This window comes from Borostomias antarcticus (genome assembly GCF_949987555.1).
Source record: "Borostomias antarcticus genome assembly, contig: scaffold_66, whole genome shotgun sequence".
NCBI lineage: Eukaryota > Metazoa > Chordata > Actinopteri > Stomiiformes > Stomiidae > Borostomias > Borostomias antarcticus.
The window spans coordinates 1,114,676-1,140,438 of NW_028176683.1; the positions used below are offsets into that span (position 1 = coordinate 1,114,676).

General features: G+C 49.5%; 1 protein-coding gene across 1 annotated transcript; it reads right to left on the reverse strand.

Annotated features, from left to right (window-relative positions):
* Positions 1–759: 759 nt before the first annotated feature.
* On the reverse strand, positions 760–24,795 carry tmem102 (transmembrane protein 102). Its single transcript, XM_084462205.1, has 4 exons — positions 24,691–24,795; positions 22,106–22,317; positions 3,470–4,218; positions 760–2,130 (listed from the first exon to the last, which is right to left on the reverse strand). The coding sequence occupies exons 2-4, from the start codon at positions 22,305–22,307 to the stop codon at positions 1,522–1,524; spliced, it is 1,560 nt and encodes a 519-aa protein (XP_084318331.1). The 5' UTR covers positions 22,308–22,317; positions 24,691–24,795; the 3' UTR covers positions 760–1,521.
* Between the last annotated feature and the right edge of the window lie 968 nt (positions 24,796–25,763).

The window sequence follows — 25,763 nt, forward strand, 5'->3', positions numbered from 1 at the left end:
TGTATTGGGACATACTACATTCTGTTTTGGCATACTATATAGTAGGGTAGTATGCTATTCGGAACGCAGCCCTGCTGCATTTGCATTGTTTGAGCTTCTGGAGGCGTGGCCAGAGTGGGGGCGGGAAGCAGTAGCTCATTTGCATTTAAAGCTACAGACACAGAAAGGGTGTGTCCAGGACAGGACTGAAACGGAGGGGTAGAGAGGCATGCTAGGATGCTTCATCCAAGTGGGACTTTCAGCACCCCAGAGAGCTATAATATAATATTATTAACTTAATGAAATGGGCCAATATAGGGATCTTTAACTGCCTCCGCCTTTAACCCCCAACTGAATCAGACAGTCCCTCAGAAGCCTCACTCGACGATAGACTGCTTCAAGCTGTCGGAGAAGTGTGAAAGGCAAACCGCTAAAACTGATCTAGGATCAGTATGATGGACAAGGTGAAGATTGGAGTCTTGGAGTACAGACTGATTCTGAGTCAGTTATGGGAGGTTCGGAGACTGTCGCTTCTACGGGTGAGAAGGCGGAGGATATTCTCCACCCCTCCTGGCTCTTTGGTACATTCCGTCGTAGTGAGCTTTGAAATGGTGGGACCCCACTGGGCAGTACCATTCATTTAAGGGGGGGGGGGGGGGAGAAGACTGAACCCTCCCAGGAATTTAGTCTGTCACATAAAAAAAAAATCAACAAACATTAAAAATACCTGAGAGAGAGGGGGAAGACAGAGAGACCTAGGGAAGAGACAGGGATGAACAGAACAGGAGAACGCAGGAAGAAAATGAATCTTTGTTCAAAGACCTCGTTTCCCCAAACACCACATTCAGTTCCATCACACGTGCCATGACACGTCAGTTCCATCACACGTGCCATGACACGTCAGTTACATCACATGTGCCATGACACGTCAGTTACATCACATGTGCCCTATTCTATTAGGAGGGGGGTGATTCGGTATTGAGAATTTGTTTTGTGTGTAGACAAGCAGACCCATAAAGGCGCGCACACACACACACACACACAGCACACAACACACAACACACACACATCTCTCTGTGGAAGTAGCAGACTCGTCTAGGGTGTGTTCTCTCCAGCACCGTCTGAAACAGTCTCATTAGGGCCAAGCTCGTTAGGAGCAGCCATCTCCGTGGTAACAAACTGGGCAAGGCACCTCGGCCTATCAAACGAAGCCCGTCTGTGACATCGCTACCGAACACAAGTCCGTCGATGTCTTCTGTCGGCCGGCGCATTCGGGTCATTATTTGCTCCCGTGAGCTTTTCTTGTGTGCGTGCGTGTTCTGGTGTAGCGGCGCCCCGCTGTTAGCGTTAGCTTAGCGTTGGTGAGGGAGCAGCATGACAGCGCTCACTAAAGAAGCCTGAATGGTCAGCTCCGCCCACTTGTGTACAGGAGCCCTGTAGAATGTGTGTGTGTGTGTGTGTGTGTGTGTGTGTGTGAGAGAGAGAAAGAGAGTGAGACAAACGGCCAACGCCACCGTCTCCGGGAACGGCGACCGGGCCGCCTCAGTAGAACTTGTCGTCGATGCGGAAGTGCGGGCGCGTGACGTCGTCGGGGTTCAGGAAGACCGAGATGGACTTCCCGGGGTTCTCGGTGACCAGCTGCTGCAGCCGCCGCGCCAGCTTGTCGTCCCCCTGCGGCGTGACCGCGCCGCCGTTGGCCAGGCAACGCCCCGGCGAGCCCCCGTGCCCGTTGGCGGCGGCCGCCGCCTCCTTCTTCAGCTGGCCGGCCTGCCGCGTCTGGTCCAGGGCGGCGCGCAGGTGCTCGCCGGGGTCGGAGCGCACGTGCGCCAGCTTCCTCGCCGCCAGCAGCGCCTGCTCGTCCGTCAGGTGCTCCAGCATGTTGCACTGCGGCAGGAAGTAGTTGGGGCAGCTCTTTCCCAGGACGCAGTGCGCCAGGTCGTCCAGGAGGCCCAGCAGGAGGCGGGCGGGGACGTCGGGCTCGGGCCGGGAGAGGTAGGCGGCGGGCAGGCGGTCGCACGCCCAGAAGAGGAGCGTGCGCAGGTGGTAGGGCGAGAGGCCGGCGCGTGGGCGGGACAGCACGCGGGAGAGGACGGCCCTGGCGGCCTGGAAGGCCTGGGCCATGGGGTACGGGATGCACTTCTTCAGCTGCACCTGGAGACGAGAGAGAACGCAAAGGGGGCGGGAACCGCATCAAGTCACGTTCGTTCACGGATAACGGCTTGGGATGAGGGTATAGGGATGAGGGTATAGGGATGAGGGTATAGGGATGAGTGAAATCTTTGCTACATAACTGTTTTGTATTCCTTCTATGTATGTAACTCTCCTACTGTGTACTATTTGCCCCACTATTTTAAGACTGTATATTTATTTGCCCAGGGACTGCGGGTGGAAATTAGCTGTTTAGCTATAACCTTGTACAGTGCATCTCTCCCTATTCTATAGGGTAAATGTCTACTGTACCTTGTCCCCGTCTTAAAAATACAATCAATCAATCAATCAATCAAGCAAGCAAGCAATCAATCAATCAATCAATCAATGAGCCATCTCGTTTTCGGACCGGAAACGAGGGGATCCGGAACGTACCATACGATAGACTCCATCACATCGTTCCCTTAAACCCACAGTGACGCACGCGAAATGAGTTGGAACTAAGTAGGCTTGTAATCATGATGGAACAAACAGATAAACGACCAGCAACGCAACGTTGAGGCAGGAAGACATCAACTCTGGAAGCGCTGGCATGAGGTTTTAACAAAGAATAATAATGAGTTCCTGAAGATGCAGAACGAGTCAATCGCCGCTCATGTTAACGGGCAGACTTTTCCAGTCGGAAGGTGCTTTGAGTTACAAGTCGCACTGAAATGAAAAAAGCATTCTGTGCCATTTTGGTTCACATAATTAGTCATAGTGTTCACCTATTCAACGATGTATGCCAAAAAAATTACAAAATTCTACTTTTGTTGTAATCTTATATCAACGTATATAATTTCTTACTTCCTGGAAAACGGTATGTCACGTGCAGTGACGACAACAGGTACCTTAGATTTTAGGCCAATAATCTCACAACATCCACCCGTCAATCAACGCTCTCCTTCTATCGAATCTGTCTCAAGTTGTTAAAACCCGTCCACTGGTCAATTATCCAATCAAATTCCTCTAAACATATGTCCCACCCTCATAGCTTGTCTGCGTCGGAAATACGTCAAACTACGGAAGTTAGATGATCTCAAACGTCCGTTTCAGTGCGACTTTAAAAACGTGTCCGTGAAGCGAGAAGCGAACGCCATTGTTCCGAGTTTGAAGCGAGTCGTACGGACGACTAAGGTTGTACGTTAAGACCAAGCGCCGTCCGACAAGAACAGTCCGCCCACAGAAGACCTCGCGGAGAAGCCGAAGAGACGGACACGGTAGCTTCCGCCAAAGAGATAACAAGCAACGTAAAGCACGCTTTGACGAATCTAAACCCCCCCCTTTCCGCCATCACACCCACCTCGCTCCGCGAGAACGCCAGCCGCCACTCGCGGTCGGCCCGCCCGCCGGCCGGCGCCGCGCACGGCAGCAGGTAAAACCCGGAGATGGCGTCCTCCTCTGTGACCTTGCCGTCCCAGAAGTGGTTGGCGGTGAGCCAGCCCTGCGCCACGGCGGGCCAGCCTCGAAACGACACCACGGGCAGCAGGTCGTACAGCACGCGGCTCGCCCCCGTGGTCAGGATCAGCGTGGTCAGCGGGCCGTTGCGCTCCAGACGCTCGGGCACCGGGATCCCCCTCTGGGGGCTGCGCCGTAGCTCCGCCACCGCCTCGCCCACCACGCCCCAGAACCAGTCTGCGACCAGCGCCGGAGAGAAGTAGCAGCCGTCCAGCAGCTGTGGCGGCGGCGGGCGGAGGGACGGGATGGCGCCGCGGGCCTCGCCGCCGTCGTCTTCTTCGTCCAGCGGGAGGCCGTCGCTCTCGTCCTGGCAGCACAGGCGCCAGCGGGCCACGGTGGCGGCGTCGCAGAGGCGCAGGCTGAGCCAGGAGTGGCACGGCGCCGAGCGCCGCATGTCCAGCGTGACGGGCTGGTTGCGGTCGTGCAGCTTGAGGGCGGGCACCAGCAGCGTGAAGTCCAGGTCGTAGTCCACGCCACGGGCGTAGTCGCCCAGGTCCTCCGGGCCCAGGTCCAGGACGCCCTCACGGGCGCCGCCCGACAGGAGCAGGTACTCGTTGGCCACGGGGAGACGCTGGTCCACCTTCTGGACCAGGCCTGGAGAGAGAGAGAGAGAGAGAGAGAGAGAGAGAGAGACAGAGAGAGAGAGAGACACACACACACACACACACACACACACACACACACAGAAAGAGAATGAATGAAACACGAGTAACACCAAACAGTCTTTTACTTGGACGTGGGCAGCTTTGTAAGGTGATGCATACATTCATAAGTACACCTTGTTTTGATATGAAAAGAGTGCGCATGTAAGGTTCTTGACTGCTGGTGTTTGATGTAGAGTAGCCCCCCCCCCCCCCCCACGCTCCAGCCCTGACTACACAGGGGGGGGGGCTTTACTTAATACAGCTGCTTCGGGAAAAAGCTGCCAAGCAACAACTCAGCCGGGAACGGTCACCGCCGGTGTGGAAAGTGATTTAAAGTGAATGAGAAACAGAGAAAAAGGGGAGGGAGAGAGAGGGAGAGAGAGAGAGAGTGAGTGAGAGAGGGAGAGAGAGAGAGAGGGAGAGAGAGAGTGAGTGAGAGAGAGGGAGAGGGAGAGGGAGAGAGAGAGGGAGAGTGAGTGAGAGGGAGAGGGAGAGAAGGAGAGAGAGTGAGTGAGTGAGAGAGGGAGTGAGAGAGAAAGGGAGAGAAGGAGAGTGAGTGAGAGGGAGAGGGAGAGAGAGAGAGAGAGAGGGAGAGAGAGAGTGAGTGAGTGAGAGAGAGAGGGAGAGAAGGAGAGAGAGTGAGTGAGAGAGAGAGAGAGAGAGAGAGAGGGAGAGAAGGAGAGAGAGTGAGTGAGTGAGAGAGAGAGAGAGAGAGAGAGAGAGGGAGAGAGAGTGAGTGAGAGAGAGAGGGAGAGTGAGTGAGAGAGAGAGAGAGAGAGAGAGAGAGAGAGAGGGAGAGAAGGAGAGTGAGTGAGTGAGAGAGAGAGAGAGAGGGAGTGAGTGAGAGAGAGAGAGAGAGAGAGTTGGGGGGGGGGCAGAAAAGAGAATGAGGAGCGGGTCATAAAAAACAACAACACTGCTTTGGATTCTAATAACGTATCGATCAAACTCGGAGTCGATAATTCCCCCCCGCAGATAAATAAAAGCGTTGGCAGCTGCTCAGCACAAGCACAGCAGAGCCAGGACTCTCTGCCCGGGAGCTGGGTTTACCAGGCACTTCTGAACTACAAAACCCACAATCCTCTCCCTTGGAGAGCCCTGTTATAACCTCCACCTCCTCGAGGAAGAAGTCAGTCGCACCTTGACCCTGAAGCAAACTCCCTGGCCTGTCGGCGGGGTCAGGGGTGAAGGTTGAGGGTGTGGGGGGCGTTGCGGGCTGCAGACGGGCGGAGGCATGCGGGCAGAGAGGTTGCAGCAGCCGAGGAAGAAAAGCCTCCTAACGCGATTTCCCTCATCCAATTAGAGGGGCGCTACCCTAGTGGCTGAACCAAAGCTAGAGCCCGGAATGAGCAAGCGAGCGAGTGTGTGTGTGTGTGTGTCTGTCTGTGTATACAGCCTGTACTGTGTGTGTGTCTGTCTGTGTATACAGCCTGTACTGTGTGTGTGTGTGTCTGTCTGTGTATACAGCCTGTACTGTGTGTGTGTCTGTCTGTGTATACAGCCTGTACTGTGTGTGTGTGTGTGTGTGTGTATACAGCCTGTACTGTGTGTGTGTGTATACAGCCTGTACTGTGTGTGTGTGTGTGTATACAGCCTGTACTGTGTGTGTGTGTGTGTGTATACAGCCTGTACTGTGTGTGTGTCTGTTTCAGAGCCACTGCAAGACTAACACCGAACCAGAGCATTAAACAAAGAGAGGTAAAAGGAATTAGATGCTTTGGATACACGAACCAAGAACTAAACAACCTCATTATAGTGATACACGAACCAAGAACTAAACAACCTCATTATAGTGATACACGAACCAAGAACTAAACTACCTCATTATAGTGATACACGAACCAAGAACTAAACTACCTCATTATAGTGATACACGAACCATGAACTAAACTACCTCATTATAGTGATGCACGAACCATGAACTAAACTACCTCATTATAGTGATGCACGAACCATGAACTAAACTACCTCATTATAGTGATACACGAACCATGAACTAAACTACCTCATTATAGTGATGCACTAACCATGAACTAAACTACCTCATTATAGTGATACACGAACCATGACCTAAACTACCTCATTATAGTGATACACTAACCATGACCTAAACTACCTCATTATAGTGATACACTAACCATGACCTAAACTACCTCATTATAGTGATGCACTAACCATGACCTAAACTACCTCATTATAGTGATACACTAACCATGACCTAAACTACCTCATTATAGTGATACACTAACCATGACTTAAACTACCTCATTATAGTGATACACGAACCAAGAACTAAACTACCTCATTATAGTGATGCACAAACCAAGAACTAAACTACCTCATTATAGTGATACACGAACCAAGAACTAAACTACCTCATTACAGTGATACACGAACCAAGAAGTAAACTACCTCATTACAGTGATACAGGAACCATGAACTAAACTACCTCATTACAGTGATACACAAACCATGAACTAAACTACCTCATTATAGTGATGCACTAACCATGAACTAAACTACCTCATTATAGTGATACACGAACCATAAACTAAACTACCTCCTTATAGTGATGCACGAACCAAGAACTAAACTACCTCATTATAGTGATGCACTAACCATGAACTAAACTACCTCATTATAGTGATACACGAACCATGAACTAAACTACCTCATTATAGTGATGCACTAACCATGAACTTAACTACCTCATTATAGTGATGCACTAACCATGAACTAAACTACCTCATTATAGTGATACACGAACCATGAACTAAACTACCTCAATATAGTGATGCACGAACCAAGAACTAAACTACCTCATTATAGTGATAAACGAACCATGACCTAAACTACCTCATTATAGTGATACACGAACCATGAACTAAACTACCTCATTATAGTGATACACGAACCATGAACTAAACTACCTCATTACAGTGATACAGGAACCATGAACTAAACTACCTCATTACAGTGATACACAAACCATGAACTAAACTACCTCATTATAGTGATGCACTAACCATGAACTAAACTACCTCATTATAGTGATACACGAACCATGAACTAAACTACCTCATTATAGTGATGCACGAACCAAGAACTAAACTACCTCATAATAGTGATGCACTAACCATGAACTAAACTACCTCATTATAGTGATACACGAACCATGAACTAAACTACCTCATTATAGTGATACACGAACCATGAACTAAACTACCTCATTATAGTGATGCACTAACCATGAACTAAACTACCTCATTATAGTGATACACAAACCATGAACTAAACTACCTCATTATAGTGATGCCCGAACCATGAACTAAACTACCTCATTATAGTGATACACTAACCATGACCTAAACTACCTCATTATAGTGATACACGAACCATGAACTAAACTACCTCATTATAGTGATACACGAACCATGAACTAAACTACCTCATTATAGTGATACACTAACCATGAACTAAACTACCTCATTATAGTGATGCACGAACCAAGAACTAAACTACCTCATTATAGTGATACACGAACCAATAACTAAACTACCTCATTAGTGATACACGAACCATGAACTAAACTACCTCCTTATAGTGATGCACGAACCATGAACTTAACTACCTCATTATAGTGATACACGAACCATGAACTAAACTACCTCATTATAGTGATACACGAACCATGAACTAAACTACCTCATTATAGTGATACACGAACCATGAACTAAACTACCTCATTATAGTGATACACGAACCATGAACTAAACTACCTCATTATAGTGATGCACTAACCATGAACTTAACTACCTCATTATAGTGATACACGAACCATGAACTAAACTACCTCATTATAGTGATACACTAACCATGACCTAAACTACCTCATTATAGTGATACACGAACCATGAACTAAACAAACTCCTTATAGTGATGCACGAACCATGAACTTAACTACCTCATTATAGTGATACACGAACCATGAACTAAACTACCTCCTTATAGTGATGCACGAACCATGAACTTTACCTCATTATAGTGATACAGGAACCATGAACTAAACTACCTCATTATAGTGATACACGAACCATGAACTAAACTACCTCATTATAGTGATGCACTAACCATGAACTAAACTACCTCATTATAGTGATACACGAACCATGAACTAATCTACCTCATTATAGTGATACACTAACCATGACCTAAACTACCTCATTATAGTGATACACTAACCATGAACTAAACTACCTCATTATAGTGATACACTAACCATGACCTAAACTACCTCATTATAGTGATGCACTAACCATGAACTAAACTACCTCATTATAGTGATACACGAACCATGACCTAAACTACCTCATTATAGTGATACACGAACCATGACCTAAACTACCTCATTATAGTGATACACGAACCATGACCTAAACTACCTCATTACAGTGATACACGAACCATGAACAAAACTACCTCATTACAGTGATACACGAACCATGAACTAAACTACCTCATTATAGTGATGCACTAACCATGAACTAAACTACCTCATTATAGTGATACACGAACCATGAACTAAACTACCTCATTATAGTGATGCACGAACCAAGAACTAAACTACCTCATTATAGTGATACACGAACCAAGAACTAAACTACCTAATTATAGTGATGCACTAACCATGTACTAAACTACCTCATTATAGTGATACACGAACCATGAACTAAACTACCTCATTATAGTGATACACGAACCATGAACTAAACTACCTCATTGTAGTGATACACGAACCATGAACTAAACTACCTCATTATAGTGATGCACGAACCATGAACTAAACTACCTCATTATAGTGATACACGAACCATGAACTAAACTACCTCATTATAGTGATGCACGAACCATGAACTAAACTACCTCATTATAGTGATACACAAACCATGAACTAAACTACCTCATTATAGTGATGCACTAACCATGAACTAAACTACCTCATTATAGTGATACACGAACCATGACCTAAACTACCTCATTATAGTGATACACTAACCATGACCTTAACTACCTCATTATAGTGATACACTAACCATGACCTAAACTACCTCATTATAGTGATACACTAACCAAGAACTAAACTACCTCATTACAGTGATACACGAATCAAGAAGTAAACTACCTCATTACAGTGATACACTAACCATTAACTAAACTACCTCATTACAGTGATACAGGAACCATGAACTAAACTACCTCATTAGTGATACACAAACCATGAACTAAACTACCTCATTATAGTGATGCACTAACCATGAACTAAACTACCTCATTATAGTGATGCACTAACCATGAACTAAACTACCTCATTATAGTGATACACGAACCATGAACTAAACTACCTCATTATAGTGATGCACGAACCAAGAACTAAACTACCTCATTATAGTGATGCACTAACCATGAACTAAACTACCTCATTATAGTGATACACGAACCATGAACTAAACTACCTCATTATAGTGATACACGAACCATGAACTAAACTACCTCATTATAGTGATGCACTAACCATGAACTAAACCTCATTATAGTGATACACAAACCATGAACTAAACTACCATGAACTAAACTACCTCATTATAGTGATGCACGAACCATGAACTAAACTACCTCATTATAGTGATACACAAACCATGAACTAAACTACCTCATTATAGTGATGCACTAACCATGAACTAAACTACCTCATTATAGTGATACACGAACCATGAACTAAACTACCTCAATATAGTGATGCACGAACCAAGAACTAAACTACCTCATTATAGTGATAAACGAACCATGACCTAAACTACCTCATTATAGTGATACACGAACCATGAACTAAACTACCTCATTATAGTGATACACGAACCATGAACTAAACTACCTCATTACAGTGATACAGGAACCATGAACTAAACTACCTCATTACAGTGATACACAAACCATGAACTAAACTACCTCATTATAGTGATGCACTAACCATGAACTAAACTACCTCATTATAGTGATACACGAACCATGAACTAAACTACCTCATTATAGTGATGCACGAACCAAGAACTAAACTACCTCATAATAGTGATGCACTAACCATGAACTAAACTACCTCATTATAGTGATACACGAACCATGAACTAAACTACCTCATTATAGTGATGCACTAACCATAAACTAAACTACCTCATTATAGTGATACACAAACCATGAACTAAACTACCTCATTATAGTGATGCACGAACCATGAACTAAACTACCTCATTATAGTGATACACTAACCATGACCTAAACTACCTCATTATAGTGATACACGAACCATGAACTAAACTACCTCATTATAGTGATACACTAACCATGAACTAAACTACCTCATTATAGTGATACACTAACCATGAACTAAACTACCTCATTATAGTGATGCACGAACCAAGAACTAAACTACCTCATTATAGTGATACACGAACCAATAACTAAACTACCTCATTAGTGATACACGAACCATGAACTAAACTACCTCCTTATAGTGATGCACGAACCATGAACTAAACTACCTCATTATAGTGATACACGAACCATGAACTAAACTACCTCATTATAGTGATGCACTAACCATGAACTTAACTACCTCATTATAGTGATACACGAACCATGAACTAAACTACCTCATTATAGTGATACACTAACCATGACCTAAACTACCTCATTATAGTGATACACGAACCATGAACTAAACTACCTCCTTATAGTGATGCACGAACCATGAACTTAACTACCTCATTATAGTGATACACGAACCATGAACTAAACTACCTCATTATAGTGATACACGAACCATGAACTAAACTACCTCCTTATAGTGATGCACGAACCATGAACTAAACTACCTCATTATAGTGATACACGAACCATGAACTAATCTACCTCATTATAGTGATACACGAACCATGACCTAAACTACCTCATTATAGTGATACACGAACCATGAACTAAACTACCTCATTATAGTGATACACTAACCATGACCTAAACTACCTCATTATAGTGATGCACTAACCATGAACTATACTACCTCATTATAGTGATGCACTAACCATGACCTAAACTACCTCATTATAGTGATGCACTAACCATGAACTAAACTACCTCATTATAGTGATGCACTAACCATGACCTAAACTACCTCATAGTGATGCATTAACCATGAACTAAACTACCTCATTATAGTGAGCGTGAGTGAGTGTGAATATTTAGAGGTATATGAAAGTTACTGAGCTGTATATTTGTGTGCGTGCGGGTCTGTGTGTGTGTGTACTGTATGTGTTTGTTTGTGTGTGTGCCTGTACTGTGTGTGTATGTGTGTGCAGGCTGGATTGAATATGCAAAGTCAGAGAGCAGCAGTCGATAATCAAAGAGAATCTCCCAGAACAAAGGAGGAAGAGAATGAGAGAGAAGAGAGAGAGAAGAGAGAGAGGAGGCGGCAGAGAAAGAGAGGAGAGGAGAGAGAGAGAAGAGAGGAGAGAGAGAGAAGAGAGAGAGAGGAGAGAGAGAGGAGGCGGCAGAGAGAGAGAGGAGAGAGAGAGAGAGGAGGAGGCGGCAGAGAGAGAGAGGAGAGAGAGAGGAGGAGGCGGCAGAGAGAGAGAGAGAGAGAAGGGGTCTGATCAGAGACAGAAGAACAGACGCGAGGCAGAGTTCCCATTCCTCTCATTTGTTTTGGTCTCATCTCCCAGTGATAAACTGGGTCGAATGGGTGAAGGAGAGGATTTCTTTTCTTTTTATCGCTCCTTCTTGAGATGGGAGTGAGACAGAGAGAGAGAGAGAGAGAGAGAGGGAGAGAGAGAGAGAGGGAGAGAGAGAAAGAGAGAGAGAGAGGGGGGTGAGAGAAACAGTTTTTCCATTTGCCAGCAGTGGGTAGGGGATTGAGGGCTGCAACTCAGAACAAAATAATTAACTTTTTAATCCAACTCTCACCGTTTCGGCTTACTGGGTCACTTCTGGGGGTGGGGCATAAACTCACACAAACACACACACACAAAACAATCTTCAATTTAGTGACATTTATTGCCAGTTCGACGCTAGAACACTTCAGCAGTGCGATGAAAAAACGAGCCAAACTACTGCTTGAAATAAGATTGAGTCATTCCAACAATATGGCCGACACAGGCTGCGTCCACGGGATGAGCGGGCTCAGGAGTGAACGGGCTCAGGGGTGAATGGCTCAGGGGTGAACGGGCTCAGGGGTGAACGGGCTCAGGGGTGAACGGGCTCAGGGGTGAACGGGCTCAGGGGTGAACGGCTCAGGGGTGAACGGCTCAGGGGTGAACGGGCTCAGGGATGAAGGGGCTCAGGGATGAACGGCTCAGGGGTGAACGGGCTCAGGGGTGAATGGCTCAGGGGTGAACGGGCTCAGGGGTGAAGGGGCTCAGGGGTGAACGGGCTCAGGGGTGAACGGGCTCAGGGGTGAACGGGCTCAGGGGTGAACGGGCTCAGGGATGAAGGGGCTCAGGGATGAACGGCTCAGGGGTGAACGGCTCAGGGGTGAACGGGCTCAGGGGTGAACGGGCTCAGGGGTGAAGGGGCTCAGGGGTGAACGGGCTCAGGGAGGAACGGGCTCAGGGGTGAACGGGCTCAGGGGTGAACGGGCTCAGGGGTGAACGGGCTCAGGGGTGAACGGCTCAGGGATGAACGGCTCAGGGGTGAACGGGCTCAGGGGTGAACGGGCTCAGGGGTGAACGGGCTCAGGGGTGAACGGGCTCAGGGGTGAACGGGCTCAGGGATGAACGGGCTCAGGGATGAACGGGCTCGGGGATGAACGGGCTCGGGGGGAAAAGCTTCATGGATTCATCTTGTATCCGTTCTTAGTAGAACGCCTCCAGGGGATGTCGGCCATGCGGGGAGGTTCAACGCCGTCTGTCACATTAGCATAAGAGCAGAGAACGCACAGCTGGTGTGAGGGGCGGGGCCCTGTGGCCGTCACGCTCCGCCTTTGTGCTGACATCATTTCCCCCGGACGGGTTTAACGCCACGCGGCGAGAATCCTCGCGTCCGGTGTGTGTGTGAGAGTGTGTGTGTGTGTGTGTGTCTGAAAGACAAAGAGACATTCAGTGTAAAAATAGTTCTAGTCTGTGGAATATGGGATGATGTAAAATGAGGGGTCTTGGTTGAACTGTAAAGATGGACAGTGGATGAGAGTGAGGGACGATGGACAGTGGATGAGAGTGAGGGACGATGGACAGTGGATGAGAGTGAGGGACGATGGACAGTGGATGAGTGACAGACGACGGACAGTGGATGAGAGTGAGGGACGATGGACAGTGGATGAGTGAGGGACGATGGACAGTGGATGAGTGATGGACGATGGACAGTGGATGAGAGTGACGGACGACACGTGTCCCCGGGGGGAGGAGGAGGGTCTCTCTCTCAGGCCTGCGCCAGAGAGACCTACAGCGGGAGCGTCTCTCTCTCAGGCGGGTCACTGAGCGCTCGATCATCTCTAAGCTGTGAAAGGCGTTCAGGCGTGTCCGACCGAACAGTCCGCTCAATCACCCAGCGTCTTCAACCCACTCAATCACCCAGCGTCTTCAATCCACCCAATCACCCAGCGTCTTCAACCCACTCAATCACCCAGCGTCTTCAACCCACTCAATCACCCAGCGTCTTCAACCCACTCAATCACCCAGCGTCTTCATCCGCTCAATCACCCAGCGTCTTCAATCCGCTCAGTCACCCAGCGTCTTCAATCCGCTCAGTCACCCAGCGTCTTCAATCCGCTCAATCACCCAGCGTCTTCAACCCACTCAATCACCCAGCGTCTTCAATCCTCTCAATCACCCAGCGTCTTCATCCGCTCAATCACCCAGCGTCTTCAATCCACTCAATCACCCAGCGTCTTCAACCCACTCAATCACCCAGCGTCTTCAATCCTCTCAATCACCCAGCGTCTTCATCCGCTCAATCACCCAGCGTCTTCAATCCACTCAATCACCCAGCGTCTTCATCCGCTCAATCACCCAGCGTCTTCAATCCACTCAATCACCCAGCGTCTTCAACCCACTCAATCACCCAGCGTCTTCAACCTGCTCAATTACCCAGCGTCTTCAATCATCTCAATCACCCAGCGTCTTCAATCCACCCAATCACCCAGCGTCTTCAACCTGCTCAATCACCCAGCGTCTTCAACCCGCTCAATCACCCAGCGTCTTCAATCCGCTCAATCACCCAGCGTCTTCAACCTGCTCAATCACCCAGCGTCTTCAACCCGCTCAATCACCCAGCGTCTTCAATCCGCTCAATCACCCAGCGTCTTCAACCTGCTCAATCACCCAGCGTCTTCAATCGAGCGTTACACAAGCCGTCGATACGACGCCAGTGTTCTCAACAACCCACAAACCCTTTAAGTAGACTACAGCCCTCTCTCTCCCCTTACCGCCCTCTCTCCCCTTACCGCCCTCTCTCTCCTTCCCTCTCTCTCTCTCTCCCCTTCCCACCCTCTCTCTCCCCTTACCACCCTCTCTCTCTCCCCTTCCCACCCAGCGTCTTCAACCTGCTCAATCACCCAGCGTCTTCAACCCGCTCAATCACCCAGCGTCTTCAATCCGCTCAATCACCCAGCGTCTTCAACCTGCTCAATCACCCAGCGTCTTCAATCGAGCGTTACACAAGCCGTCGATACGACGCCAGTGTTCTCAACAACCCACAAACCCTTTAAGTAGACTACAGCCCTCTCTCTCCCCTTACCGCCCTCTCTCCCCTTACCGCCCTCTCTCTCCTTCCCTCTCTCTCTCTCTCCCCTTCCCACCCTCTCTCTCCCCTTACCACCCTCTCTCTCTCCCCTTCCCACCCTCTCTCTCCCCTCTCTCCCCTTACCACCCTCTCTCTCCCTCCCTCTCTCCCTCCCTCTCCTTCCCTCTCTCTCTCTCCCCTTACCACCCTCTCTCTCCTTCCCTCTCTCTCTCTCTCTCTCTCTCCCCTTCCCACCCTCTCTCTCCCCTTACCACCCTCTCTCCCCTTCCCTCTCTCTCTCTCTCCCCTTACCACCCTCTCTCTCCCCTTCCCTCTCTCTCTCTCCCCTTACCACCCTCTCTCTCCCCTTCCCTCTCTCTCTCTCCTCTTCCCACCCTCTCTCTCTCCCCTTACCACCCTCTCTCTCTCCCCCCTTCCCACCCTCTCTCTCCTTCCCTCTCTCTCTCTCTGACAGCTAGCTCATGACGATCAGTAACAAGTCGACTACACACCTCCTTTGTTCTTTTCTCCTGTTCGCTTTTTTTTTATGAATTCCCATCAGCCCCCAGATGGATGTCTCCTTCCTGGGTCTTAACGGAATACAGACCACGATCTTCCAACCCGGGACGGAGAGAGAGGGAGAGAGAGGGAGAGAGAGCTCATCTCAGTCTCTCCACCGTCAGCTCAGCTACGCTCCCGTTACAAAACCCCAGATCAGAGGCCGTCGTCTCCTCAGCCAAGTCACCAGGGGGCGCTAGCGAAACCAAAACACCTCTCATGACTGTCCTCTCCAGCGGTTCACAGCTAATTAGTGAGAGGAGCGCATGCACCAGGGTGTACTGGAGCTGGAGCGTTAGCCTGTTAGCTAGGCCGGTTAACACAGTACAGCTACAAACATGGCCTGCAGTAGCGTAGCCAGCTAGCCAGGCCGGCGTCAATGTCTACATTATCCCCAAGGCTAACACACACCATTTAGCCTCCACTGCAAATCGCCCAGCAGGTCTGAATAGGCCAGGCTAGGCTAGGCTAGGCTAGGCCAGGCTAGGCTAGGCCTGGCTAGGCTAGGCTAGGCTAGGCTAGGCTAGGCTAGGCCAGGCCAGGCTAGGCTAGGCCAGGCTAGGCTAGGCGGCGTTAGCTCACGGCGGTGCTATTCACAGGGATGCTATTCATTATTCGCCAGTAACTTAACAGATGATGTAGCAGTAGTGATGGGGTATATATGGACGGGTTCTATCACTGGGGGTTCTCAACGTGTGTGGAGAGAGAAAGAACACGCCCTTTAGAGGCTGCTGCCATCTTCCCATTGGCTGTTTCCCAGAGGGGTCAGGCCGCACTGGCATCCTGGGAGGGACACACCGAAACAGACACACGCACACACACACACGCACACAACAAAACACACACAGACATACTCTGTATTGTCTGGTTAAACGGAGATGGCATTCACTCCATCCTCCTCTCCTCCACCCCTCTCCTTCCTCCGCACCTCTCCTTCCTCCTCCTCTCCTCCTTCCTCCTCCTCTCCTCCACCTCTCCTTCCTCCTCCTCTCCTCCACCTCCGCACCTCTCTCCCCCCCCCCTCCTTCCTCCTCCTCTTGCCCGCTCTGCCCCTCTCTCTCCTCCTCTCCTTCCTCCTCCTCTTGCCCGCGCTGCCCCTCCCTCTTCTCCTCCTCTCCTTCCTCCTCCTCCTGCCCGCCCTCCTCCTCTCTCTTCTCCTCCTCTCCTTCTGTGTGTGTGTAATAAAAGACGTCTGAATCCACAGAACAGAAACTTATCCAATGAGCTCTGTGGGGATGAGGGTCATCACACGCTGGGAGCTGCCGAGTGTGTGTGTGTGTGTGTGTGTGTTTTGGGATGTGTGTGTGTGTGTGTTTTGGGATGTGTGTGTGTGTGTGTGTGTGTGTGTGCTAGGGAGGGGGCAGAGTGGAGACACCCAGCATGTATAACAAAATCTACAGCTTCCCAGTGGAATGGTTTCATTCTCTCTCTGTTCTCACCCCCCCCTCCCTCCCTCCCTCCCTCCCTCCCTCCCTCCCGCTCCCCCCCCCCTGGCTAAAAATCAGAGGGGACTGCGCTTTCTCAGTAGTAGCCCCTAAACTATGGAACGACCTGCCTCCCCATGTGAACATGACCCCCACCCTTGACCTGCCTCCTCATGACCCCCACCCTTGACCTGCCTCCCCATGTGAACATGACCCCCCACCCTTGACCTGCCTCCCCATGTGAACATGACCCCCACCCTTGACCTGCCTCCTCATGTGAACATGACCCCCACCCTTGACCTGCCTCCCCATGTGAACATGACCCCCCACCCTTGACCCCCACCCTTGACCTGCCTCCTCATGTGAACATGACCCCCACCCTTGACCCCCACCCTTGACCCCCAAGGCTAACACACACCGTTTAGCCTCCACTGAATAGGCTAGGCTAGGCTAGGCTAGGCGGCGTTAGCTCACGGCGGTGCTATTCACAGGGGTGCTATTGATTATTCGCCAGTAACTTAACAGATGATGTAGCAGTAGTGATGGGGTATATATGGACGGGTTCTAGTGATGGGGTATATATGGACGGGTTCTATCACTGGGGGGTTCTCAACGTGTGCACAGAGAAAGAACACGCCCTTTAGAGGCTGCTGCCATCTTCCCATTGGCTGTTTCCCAGAGGGGTCAGGCCGCACTGGCATCCTGGGAGGGACACACCGAAACAGACACACGCACACACACACACGCACACAACAAAACACACACAGACATACTCTGTATTGTCTGGTTAAACGGAGATGGCATTCACTCCATCCTCCTCTCCTCCACCCCTCTCCTTCCTCCGCACCTCTCCTTCCTCCTCCTCTCCTCCTTCCTCCTCCTCTCCTACACCTCTCCTTCCTCCTCCTCTCCTCCACCTCCGCACCTCTCTTCCCCCCCCCTCCTTCCTCCTCCTCTTGCCCGCTCTGCCCCTCTCTCTCCTCCTCTCCTTCCTCCTCCTCTTGCCCGCCCTCCTCCTCTCTCTTCTCCTCCTCTCCTTCCTCCTCCACCTCTCCTTCCTCCTCCTCCTCCCCTCTCTCTCCTCCCCTCTCTCTCCTTCCTCCTCCTCCCCTCTCTCTTCTCCTCCTCTCCTTCTGTGTGTGTGTGTGTAATAAAAGACGTCTGAATCCACAGAACAGAAACTGATCCAATGAGCTCTGTGGGGATGAGGGTCATCACACGCTGGGAGCTGCCGAGTGTGTGTGTGTGTGTGTTTTGGGATGTGTGTGTGTGTGTTTTGGTTTGTGTGTGTGTGTGTGTGTGCTAGGGAGGGGGCAGAGTGGAGACACCCAGCATGTATAACAAAATCTACAGCTTCCCAGTGGAATGGTTTCATTCTCTCTCTGTTCTCACCCCCCCCCCCCCCCCCCTCCCTCCCTCCCTCCCCCCCTCCCTCCCTCCTGCTCCCCCCTCCCCCCCTGGCTAAAAACCAGAGGGGACCTGCTTTCTCAGTAGTAGCCCCTAAACTATGGAACGACCTGCCTCCCCATGTGAACATGGCCCCCACCCTCAAGTCTCGTCTGAAGTCCCGCCTCTTTTCTCTGGCGTTTGATTCAGTGTGAGCCGTGCTCTACTAGTCTGTGTGCTTTATCCTCATGTGTTGTTGTTGTTGTTGTGTATGTCTACAGCTAGATTTTGTTTTGTTTTGAGTCACTGTGTATTTGCTTTTACCAGTTGAGTGTTTTCGTGTTTCCTAAATGTTTAGAGTGTGACAGTGTTCTCTGTGTTCTCTGTGTTCTCTGTGTTCTCAGTGTTCTCAGTGTTCTCTGTGTTCTCTGTGTTCTCAGTGTTCTCAGTGTTCTCAGTGTTCTCAGTGTTCTCTGTGTGAAGCACTTTGACAACCTTGTGTTTTTTAAATGTGCTCTACAAATCAAGTGGATTGGATGAACAGTCCCTCTAGTAGCAGCCAGGCCTGTGTGACTTCCCCTCACAGAGGGCGTGACCAGCCAGGCTCCTCCCACGCGTGACCAACCAGGCTCCTCCCACGCGTGACCAACCAGGCTCCTCCCACGCGTGACCAACCAGGCTCCTCCCACGGTTATCAGACCAACCAGGCTCCTCCCACGGTTATCAGACCAACCAGGCTCCTCCCACGGTTATCAGACCAACCAGGCTCCTCCCACGCGTGACCAACCAGGCTCCTCCCACACAGAGAGCGTGACCAACCAGGCTCCTCCCACACAGAGAGCGTGACCAACCAGGCTCCTCCCACGGTTATGAGACCCATGTTCCGGAACATCGCCATGGAGGATTCAGGGACATTCCAGAACTATTCCTATTAGGCGCGCTGTTGGGTTTGCTGCGATTAAGATGGGTGAAGTAAACTGATTGATTAAGATGGGTGAAGTAAACTGATTGATTAAGATGGGTGAAGTAAACTGATTGATTAAGATGGGTGAAGTCAACTGATTGATTAAGATGGGTGAAGTAAACTGATTGATTAAGATGGGTGAAGTAAACTGATTGATTAAGATGGGTGAAGTAAACTGATTGATTAAGATGGGTGAAGTCAACTGATTGATTAAGATGGGTGAAGTCAACTGATTGATTAAGATGGGTGAAGTAAACTGATTGATTAAGATGGGTAAAGTAAACTGATTGATTAAGATGGGTGAAGTAAACTGATTGATTAAGATGGGTGAAGTCAACTGATTGATTAAGATGGGTGAAGTAAACTGATTGATTAAGATGGGTGAAGTCAACTGATTGATTAAGATGGGTGAAGTAAACTGATTGATTAAGATGGGTGAAGTAAACTGATTGATTAAGATGGGTGAAGTAAACTGATTGATTAAGATGGGTGAAGTAAACTGACAAACTGTAGAACTTTGCAGTGTGGTGATGCAATCTCTGTACCCCTCTCTCTCTCTCTCTCTCTCTCTCTCTCCTTCTCTCTCTCTCTCTACTTCTCCCTCTCTCTCTCTCCTTCTCTCTCCCAGCTGAGTGCTGAACCGTGGTGTAGTTCATATTCAAATTCACAGCTAATTTGAGGCCCTTTTGATAAATTAGTCCTCCACGCACGCACACACACTAGCTATGAAGGAGACCAGGGTGTGGGCTAGGGGATATATACTTCCTAAGCCTGTATACTATACTATATATTTATTTACTCTCTCTCTCTCTCTCTCTCTCTCTCTCTCTCTCTCTCTCGCCTCCCTGCACAACCCAAACATACTTTACTACTACAGTATATATCCCCTAGCCCACACCCTGGTCTCCTTCATAGCTAGTGTGTGTGCGTGCGTGGAGGGCTAATTTATCAAAAGGGCCTCAAATTAGCTGTGAATTTGAATATGAACTACACCACGGTTCAGCACTCAGCTGGGAGAGAGAGACAGAGACATGTAGCTCGGGAGGTAGAGCGGCTGGCTGGGGATCGCAGGGCCCTCGGTTCGATCCCAGCCCCTTTAGCCAGACACTGAACCCCACAATGGCTCCCGCGCGGCACGGTGGTGCAGTACCTAGTACAGCCTCACAGCAAGGTACAGAGTTGGCATGTTCTCTCCATGATCGCAAGGGGTTCCTCCCAAAGAACCCAATATGAAAAACATGCAGAAGAACAAATGCTCTTCAGTCCGGTCCCTGACCAGGGCTGAGCACTTGGACTTGGTGCCCGGGCGCCATGACCGATGACTGCTCCTGACTGCCCCTGACTGCCCTCTGCTCCTGACTGCCCCTGACTGCTCCTGACTGCCCTCTGCTCCTGACTGCCCCTGACTGCTCCTGACTGCCCTCTGCTCCTGACTGCCCACTGCTCCTGACTGCCCCTGACTGCCCCTGACTTCCCACTGCTCCTGACTGCCCACTGCTCCTGACTGCTCCTGACTGCCCTCTGCCCCTGACTGCCCCTGACTGCCCCTGACTTCCCACTGCTCCTGACTGCCCACTGCTCCTGACTGCCCCTGACTGCCCCTGACTGCCCCTGACTGCCCCTGACTGCCCACTGCTCCTGACTGCCCCTGACTGCCCTCTGCTCCTGACTGCCCCTGACTGCCCACTGCTCCTGGCTGCCCCTGACTGCCCTCTGCCCCTGACTGCCCCTGACTGCCCACTGCCCCTGACTGCCCCTGACTGCCCACTGCCCCTGGCTGCCCCTGACTGCCCACTGCCCCTGACTGCCCCTGACTGCCCACTGCCCCTGGCTGCCCCTGACTGCTCCTGACTGCCCCTGGAGGAGGACAGCTTGGATGGGAGAAATGCAGGAGACAAATTTCCACCCGCGAACCCCGAAATGTTGCACATGTGTGTTGTATGCCACTCACTCTGTGTGATATGTGTTTCACCATGTGGCCAATTAAAGACCAGCAGAGAGAGAGAGAGAGAGAGAGAGAGAGAGCAAGAGATAGACAGGCAGAAAAAGAGAGAGAGAGAGACAGGCAGAGAGGGAGATAGAGAGAGAGAGAGAGAGACAGGCAGAGAGGGAGATAGAGAGAGAGAGAGAGAGACAGGCAGAGAGAGATAGAGAGAGAGAGAGACAGGCAGAGAGGGAAAGCAAGAGAGAGAGAGATAGAGGGAGAGAGACAGGCAGAGAGATAGATAGAGAGAGAGAGAGGGAGAGAGAGAGGGGGGGTGTAGTGAGGAACAGGGAGGGGGAAGAGTGCCACCTATTGGAAAAATAACAACACTTCACCCCCAGGAGAGTCATGACAAACTGAATCTTTCTTCCCGTGTTGTATTCCTAGCTACAGTAAGCCTGTATTCCTAGCTACAGTAAGCCTGTGTTCCTAGCTACAGTAAGCCTGTATTCCTAGCTACAGTAAGCCTGTATTCCTTGCTACAGTAAGCCTGTATTCCTTGCTACAGTAAGCCTGTATTCCTTGCTACAGTAAGCCTGTATTCCTAGCTATACAGTAAGCCTGTATTCCTAGCTACAGTAAGCCTGTATTCCTAGCTACAGTAAGCCCAGCCTAGCCTAGACAGACTGAAACACAGGCCTATGCACTGAAAGGGCTTGTTCATTTTAGACTAGGTTTCCTATTCTGCCTGTGGTCTAGTTAGCCTAAGCGTCCAACTTCCCTAAGCCTAGTAAAACACACAGGTCTTTAGACCTACCCAGCATGTTGAAGATGAAGTCCTTGGCTGTGTGGACCTCGAGGGCCGTCTGGTCTCCAAAGTCCCCCTGCTCCAGCAGCACCAGCTCAGACACCTGGGCGGACAGCTGGTCCAGGGCGGCCCCTGAGCGGAAGTCCACCTCGGAGGGCCTCTTGGCCGGGGCCGGGGACCGCGGGGACACGGCACTCATCAGGTTCTCCATGGCCCACGCCCTGCTCGGGGACACGGGGGGTGTGTGTGGGGGGACACGGGGTGTGTGTGTGGGGGGACACGGGGTGTGTGTGGGGGGAGACACGGGGTGTGTGTGTGTGTGTGTGTGTGTGTGGAGGGGGGGCAAGATTTACACTTAATTAGTCTAATCTATCACGTTTATTTTGCACTGCTATTTATTGTAACAAGACAGCCAACCAAAAGAGTGTCAACAAAACGTTCACGTGTTTGAATACTGTCTGCTGAACGTGCTCTTCTCTCAGTGATATTTATCTCACGTTAGCCAACTTAACCAAAGTTATAATCAGCTTTATTACTTCTCTCTCTCTACTTCTCTCTCTCTCTCTCTACTTATCCCTCTCTCTCTACTTCTCTCTCTCTCTCTCTACTTCTCTCTCTCTCTCTCTCTCTACTTCTCTACTTCTCTCTCTCTCTACTTCACTCTCTCTCTGTCTCCTTCTCCCTCTCTCTCTCTCTCTCTACTTCTCTCTCTCTCTCTCTACTTCTCTCTCTCTCTCCTTCTCCCTCTCTCTCTCTACTTCTCTCTCTCTCTACCTCTCTCTCTCTCTGTCTCCCTCTCTCTCTCTACTTCTCTCTCTCTCTCTACTTCTCCCTCTCTCTCTCTCTCTTACAATTACAACACACGCCGTTGGTTATAAAACCTTTAGCACTAGTGAATTGAATACCAGCTAGCAATGTGTTTCTGCTCTGAAAGCTTCTTACAGTCTGGCAGCTATCATGTCCCCAAAACTAGATCAGTTAGCCAGCTAGCTAGCTAGCACACAGGCTTAGGAAGCTAATTAACCAGCTAGCTAGCTAGCATACAGGCTTAGGAAGCTAATTTAGCCAGCTAGCTAGCACACAGGCTTAGGAAGCTAATTAACCAGCTAGCTAGCACACAGGCTTAGGAAGCTAGCTAGCACACAGGCTTAGGAAGCTAGCTAGCACACAGGCTTAGGAAGCTAATTAACCAGCTAGCTAGCACACAGGCTTAGGAAGCTAATTAACCAGCTAGCTAGCACACAGGCTTAGGAAGCTAATTAACCAGCTAGCTAGCACACAGGCTAGGAAGCTAATTAACCAGCTAGCTAGCACACAGGCTTAGGAAGCTAATTAACCAGCTAGCTAGCACACAGGCTTAGGAAGCTAATTAACCAGCTAGCACACAGGCTTAGGAAGCTAATTAACCAGCTAGCTAGCACACAGGCTTAGGAGGCTAATTAACCAGCTAGCTAGCACACAGGCTTAGGAAGCTAATTAACCAGCTAGCTAGCACACAGGCTTAGGAAGCTAATTAACCAGCTAGCTAGCACACAGGCTAGGAAGCTAATTAACCAGCTAGCTAGCACTCAGGCTTAGGAAGCTAATTAACCAGCTAGCTAGCACACAGGCTTAGGAAGCTAATTAACCAGCTAGCTAGCTAGCACACAGGCTAGGAAGCTAATTAACCAGCTAGCTAGCACACAGGCTTAGGAAGCTAATTAACCAGCTAGCTAGCACACAGGCTAGGAAGCTAATTAACCAGCTAGCTAGCTAGCACACAGGCTTAGGAAGCTAATTAACCAGCTAGCTAGCAGGAAGCTAATTAACCAGCTAGCACACAGGCTAGGAAGCTAATTAACCAGCTAGCTAGCACACAGGCTTAGGAAGCTAATTAACCAGCTAGCTAGCACACAGGCTTAGGAAGCTAATTAACCAGCTAGCTAGCACACAGGCTTAGGAAGCTAATTAACCAGCTAGCTAGCACACAGGCTAGGAAGCTAATTAACCAGCTAGCTAGCTAGCACACAGGCTTAGGAAGCTAATTAACCAGCTAGCACACAGGCTTAGGAAGCTAATTAACCAGCTAGCTAGCTAGCACACAGGCTTAGGAAGCTAATTAACCAGCTAGCTAGCACACAGGCTTAGGAAGCTAATTAACCAGCTAGCTAGCACACAGGCTAGGAAGCTAATTAACCAGCTAGCTAGCACACAGGCTTAGGAAGCTAATTAACCAGCTAGCTAGCACACAGGCTTAGGAAGCTAATTAACCAGCTAGCTAGCACACAGGCTTAGGAAGCTAATTAACCAGCTAGCTAGCACACAGGCTAGGAAGCTAATTAACCAGCTAGCTAGCTAGCACACAGGCTTAGGAAGCTAATTTAGCACTTTCAATACGAGCTTAATAACAAGCCACCGAGTCTCCCAGGGCTTCATTCACACACTACCCGTGTTTATTCACACAATAATCACTTGATAAACTCACACTAATATCATGACTGGTGTTATCGATTAGCTGTCCTTAGCTAGTTAGCTCAATTAGCTGGTTAGGGTTAGCATGCTAGCTCCACAGCCATGCTAGCCGGCTAGCTAACTCACATGAGATGTTCACACACCTTTCTCACGCGGATGCGAGGAGGTTTCTCTTCTATCTTCTCTCTTCATAGATGGTTTGATCTCTAAATCCGGTCTCTCCTCCAGTCATCTCTACCAGGTCCCCGACCCACCTTCCCCCTGGAAACACGACCCCGGAAACACGGTTCCTCACTGAGGATCTTGGGATTAGTAGTGTGTGTAGGCCACGCCCATCCTGAAGAAAACTACAAAGAGGATTTAAATCATTGCTGAGTTAAGGAAGGACAGCACCAGCACAATAATAATAATACAGCAGAGGATGCCAGAGCAAGGTCTTCTCTCAAGAGACAGACAGAGGGACATTCATGAGGGACATCACCCCCAAACTAATTAAGCATGATGTGCTCTGACACTTGCACATGCTGATTTTCCTTAAATGTAGATCTATTTGATTAGACTTGATGTTGTCCTAGCACTCGTGATTGCGCCAGTGATTTACATATCGGTAGCCTACAGAACATGTCCACGAAGGAAAAGACAACTCCGGTTTCCTCTGCCAAGCGAGAGGCAGCACAGCCAGCCCTGCCTTGACACGATGTCATCGCGAGCTCTTCTCAAACGGGCGCCGGCTGACAGCTTAAACTCTGCCTCTCCTCCCTCAACCTTTTATTCACCGCAGAGAAAGGATCAAAAGAGCTTCATACTTTCCTAGGTCCCCCCTGTACTCCCGGCCCACTCCCACTGGTAGCCGTGCGGCCCCCCTCCTGTTGAAGTCAGTGTGTGTCAGAGGTGCTGACAGTGACGCTGCAGATAATTGGCCCGGTGGCAGGGCCCGGTGAGGACCCAGGTTCGGGAGACGGGATTTGTTAAACCAGAATATCTACTGGAAAAAATGTACTGAGTACAAAGAAGAACATGGAAAGGAGAGAGCTAGAGGGAGAGAGAGAGAGGGAGAGGGAGGGAGGGAGAGAGAGAGAGAGAGAGAGAACGCTTTTAGGGAGAGAAATCTTTGTCACACAGCACACTCTTTTTAAACATGTGAAATGGGCGACACACACACACATGCATTTACGCCGCCCATGAAATGTTCTCTGTGCTTAACCCATCCTGTCCT

Coding starts and splice junctions, on each gene's coding strand:
- tmem102 (XM_084462205.1), bottom strand. CDS start 22,307: ATGGAGAACCTGATGAGTGCCGTGTCCCCGCGGTCCCCGGCCCCGGCC. Junction 4,219..22,105: donor CTTCATCTTCAACATGCTGG/GTAGGTCTAAAG, acceptor CTCTCTCTCCAG/GCCTGGTCCAGAAGGTGGAC. Junction 2,131..3,469: donor TGGCGTTCTCGCGGAGCGAG/GTGGGTGTGATG, acceptor TCTCGTCTCCAG/GTGCAGCTGAAGAAGTGCAT.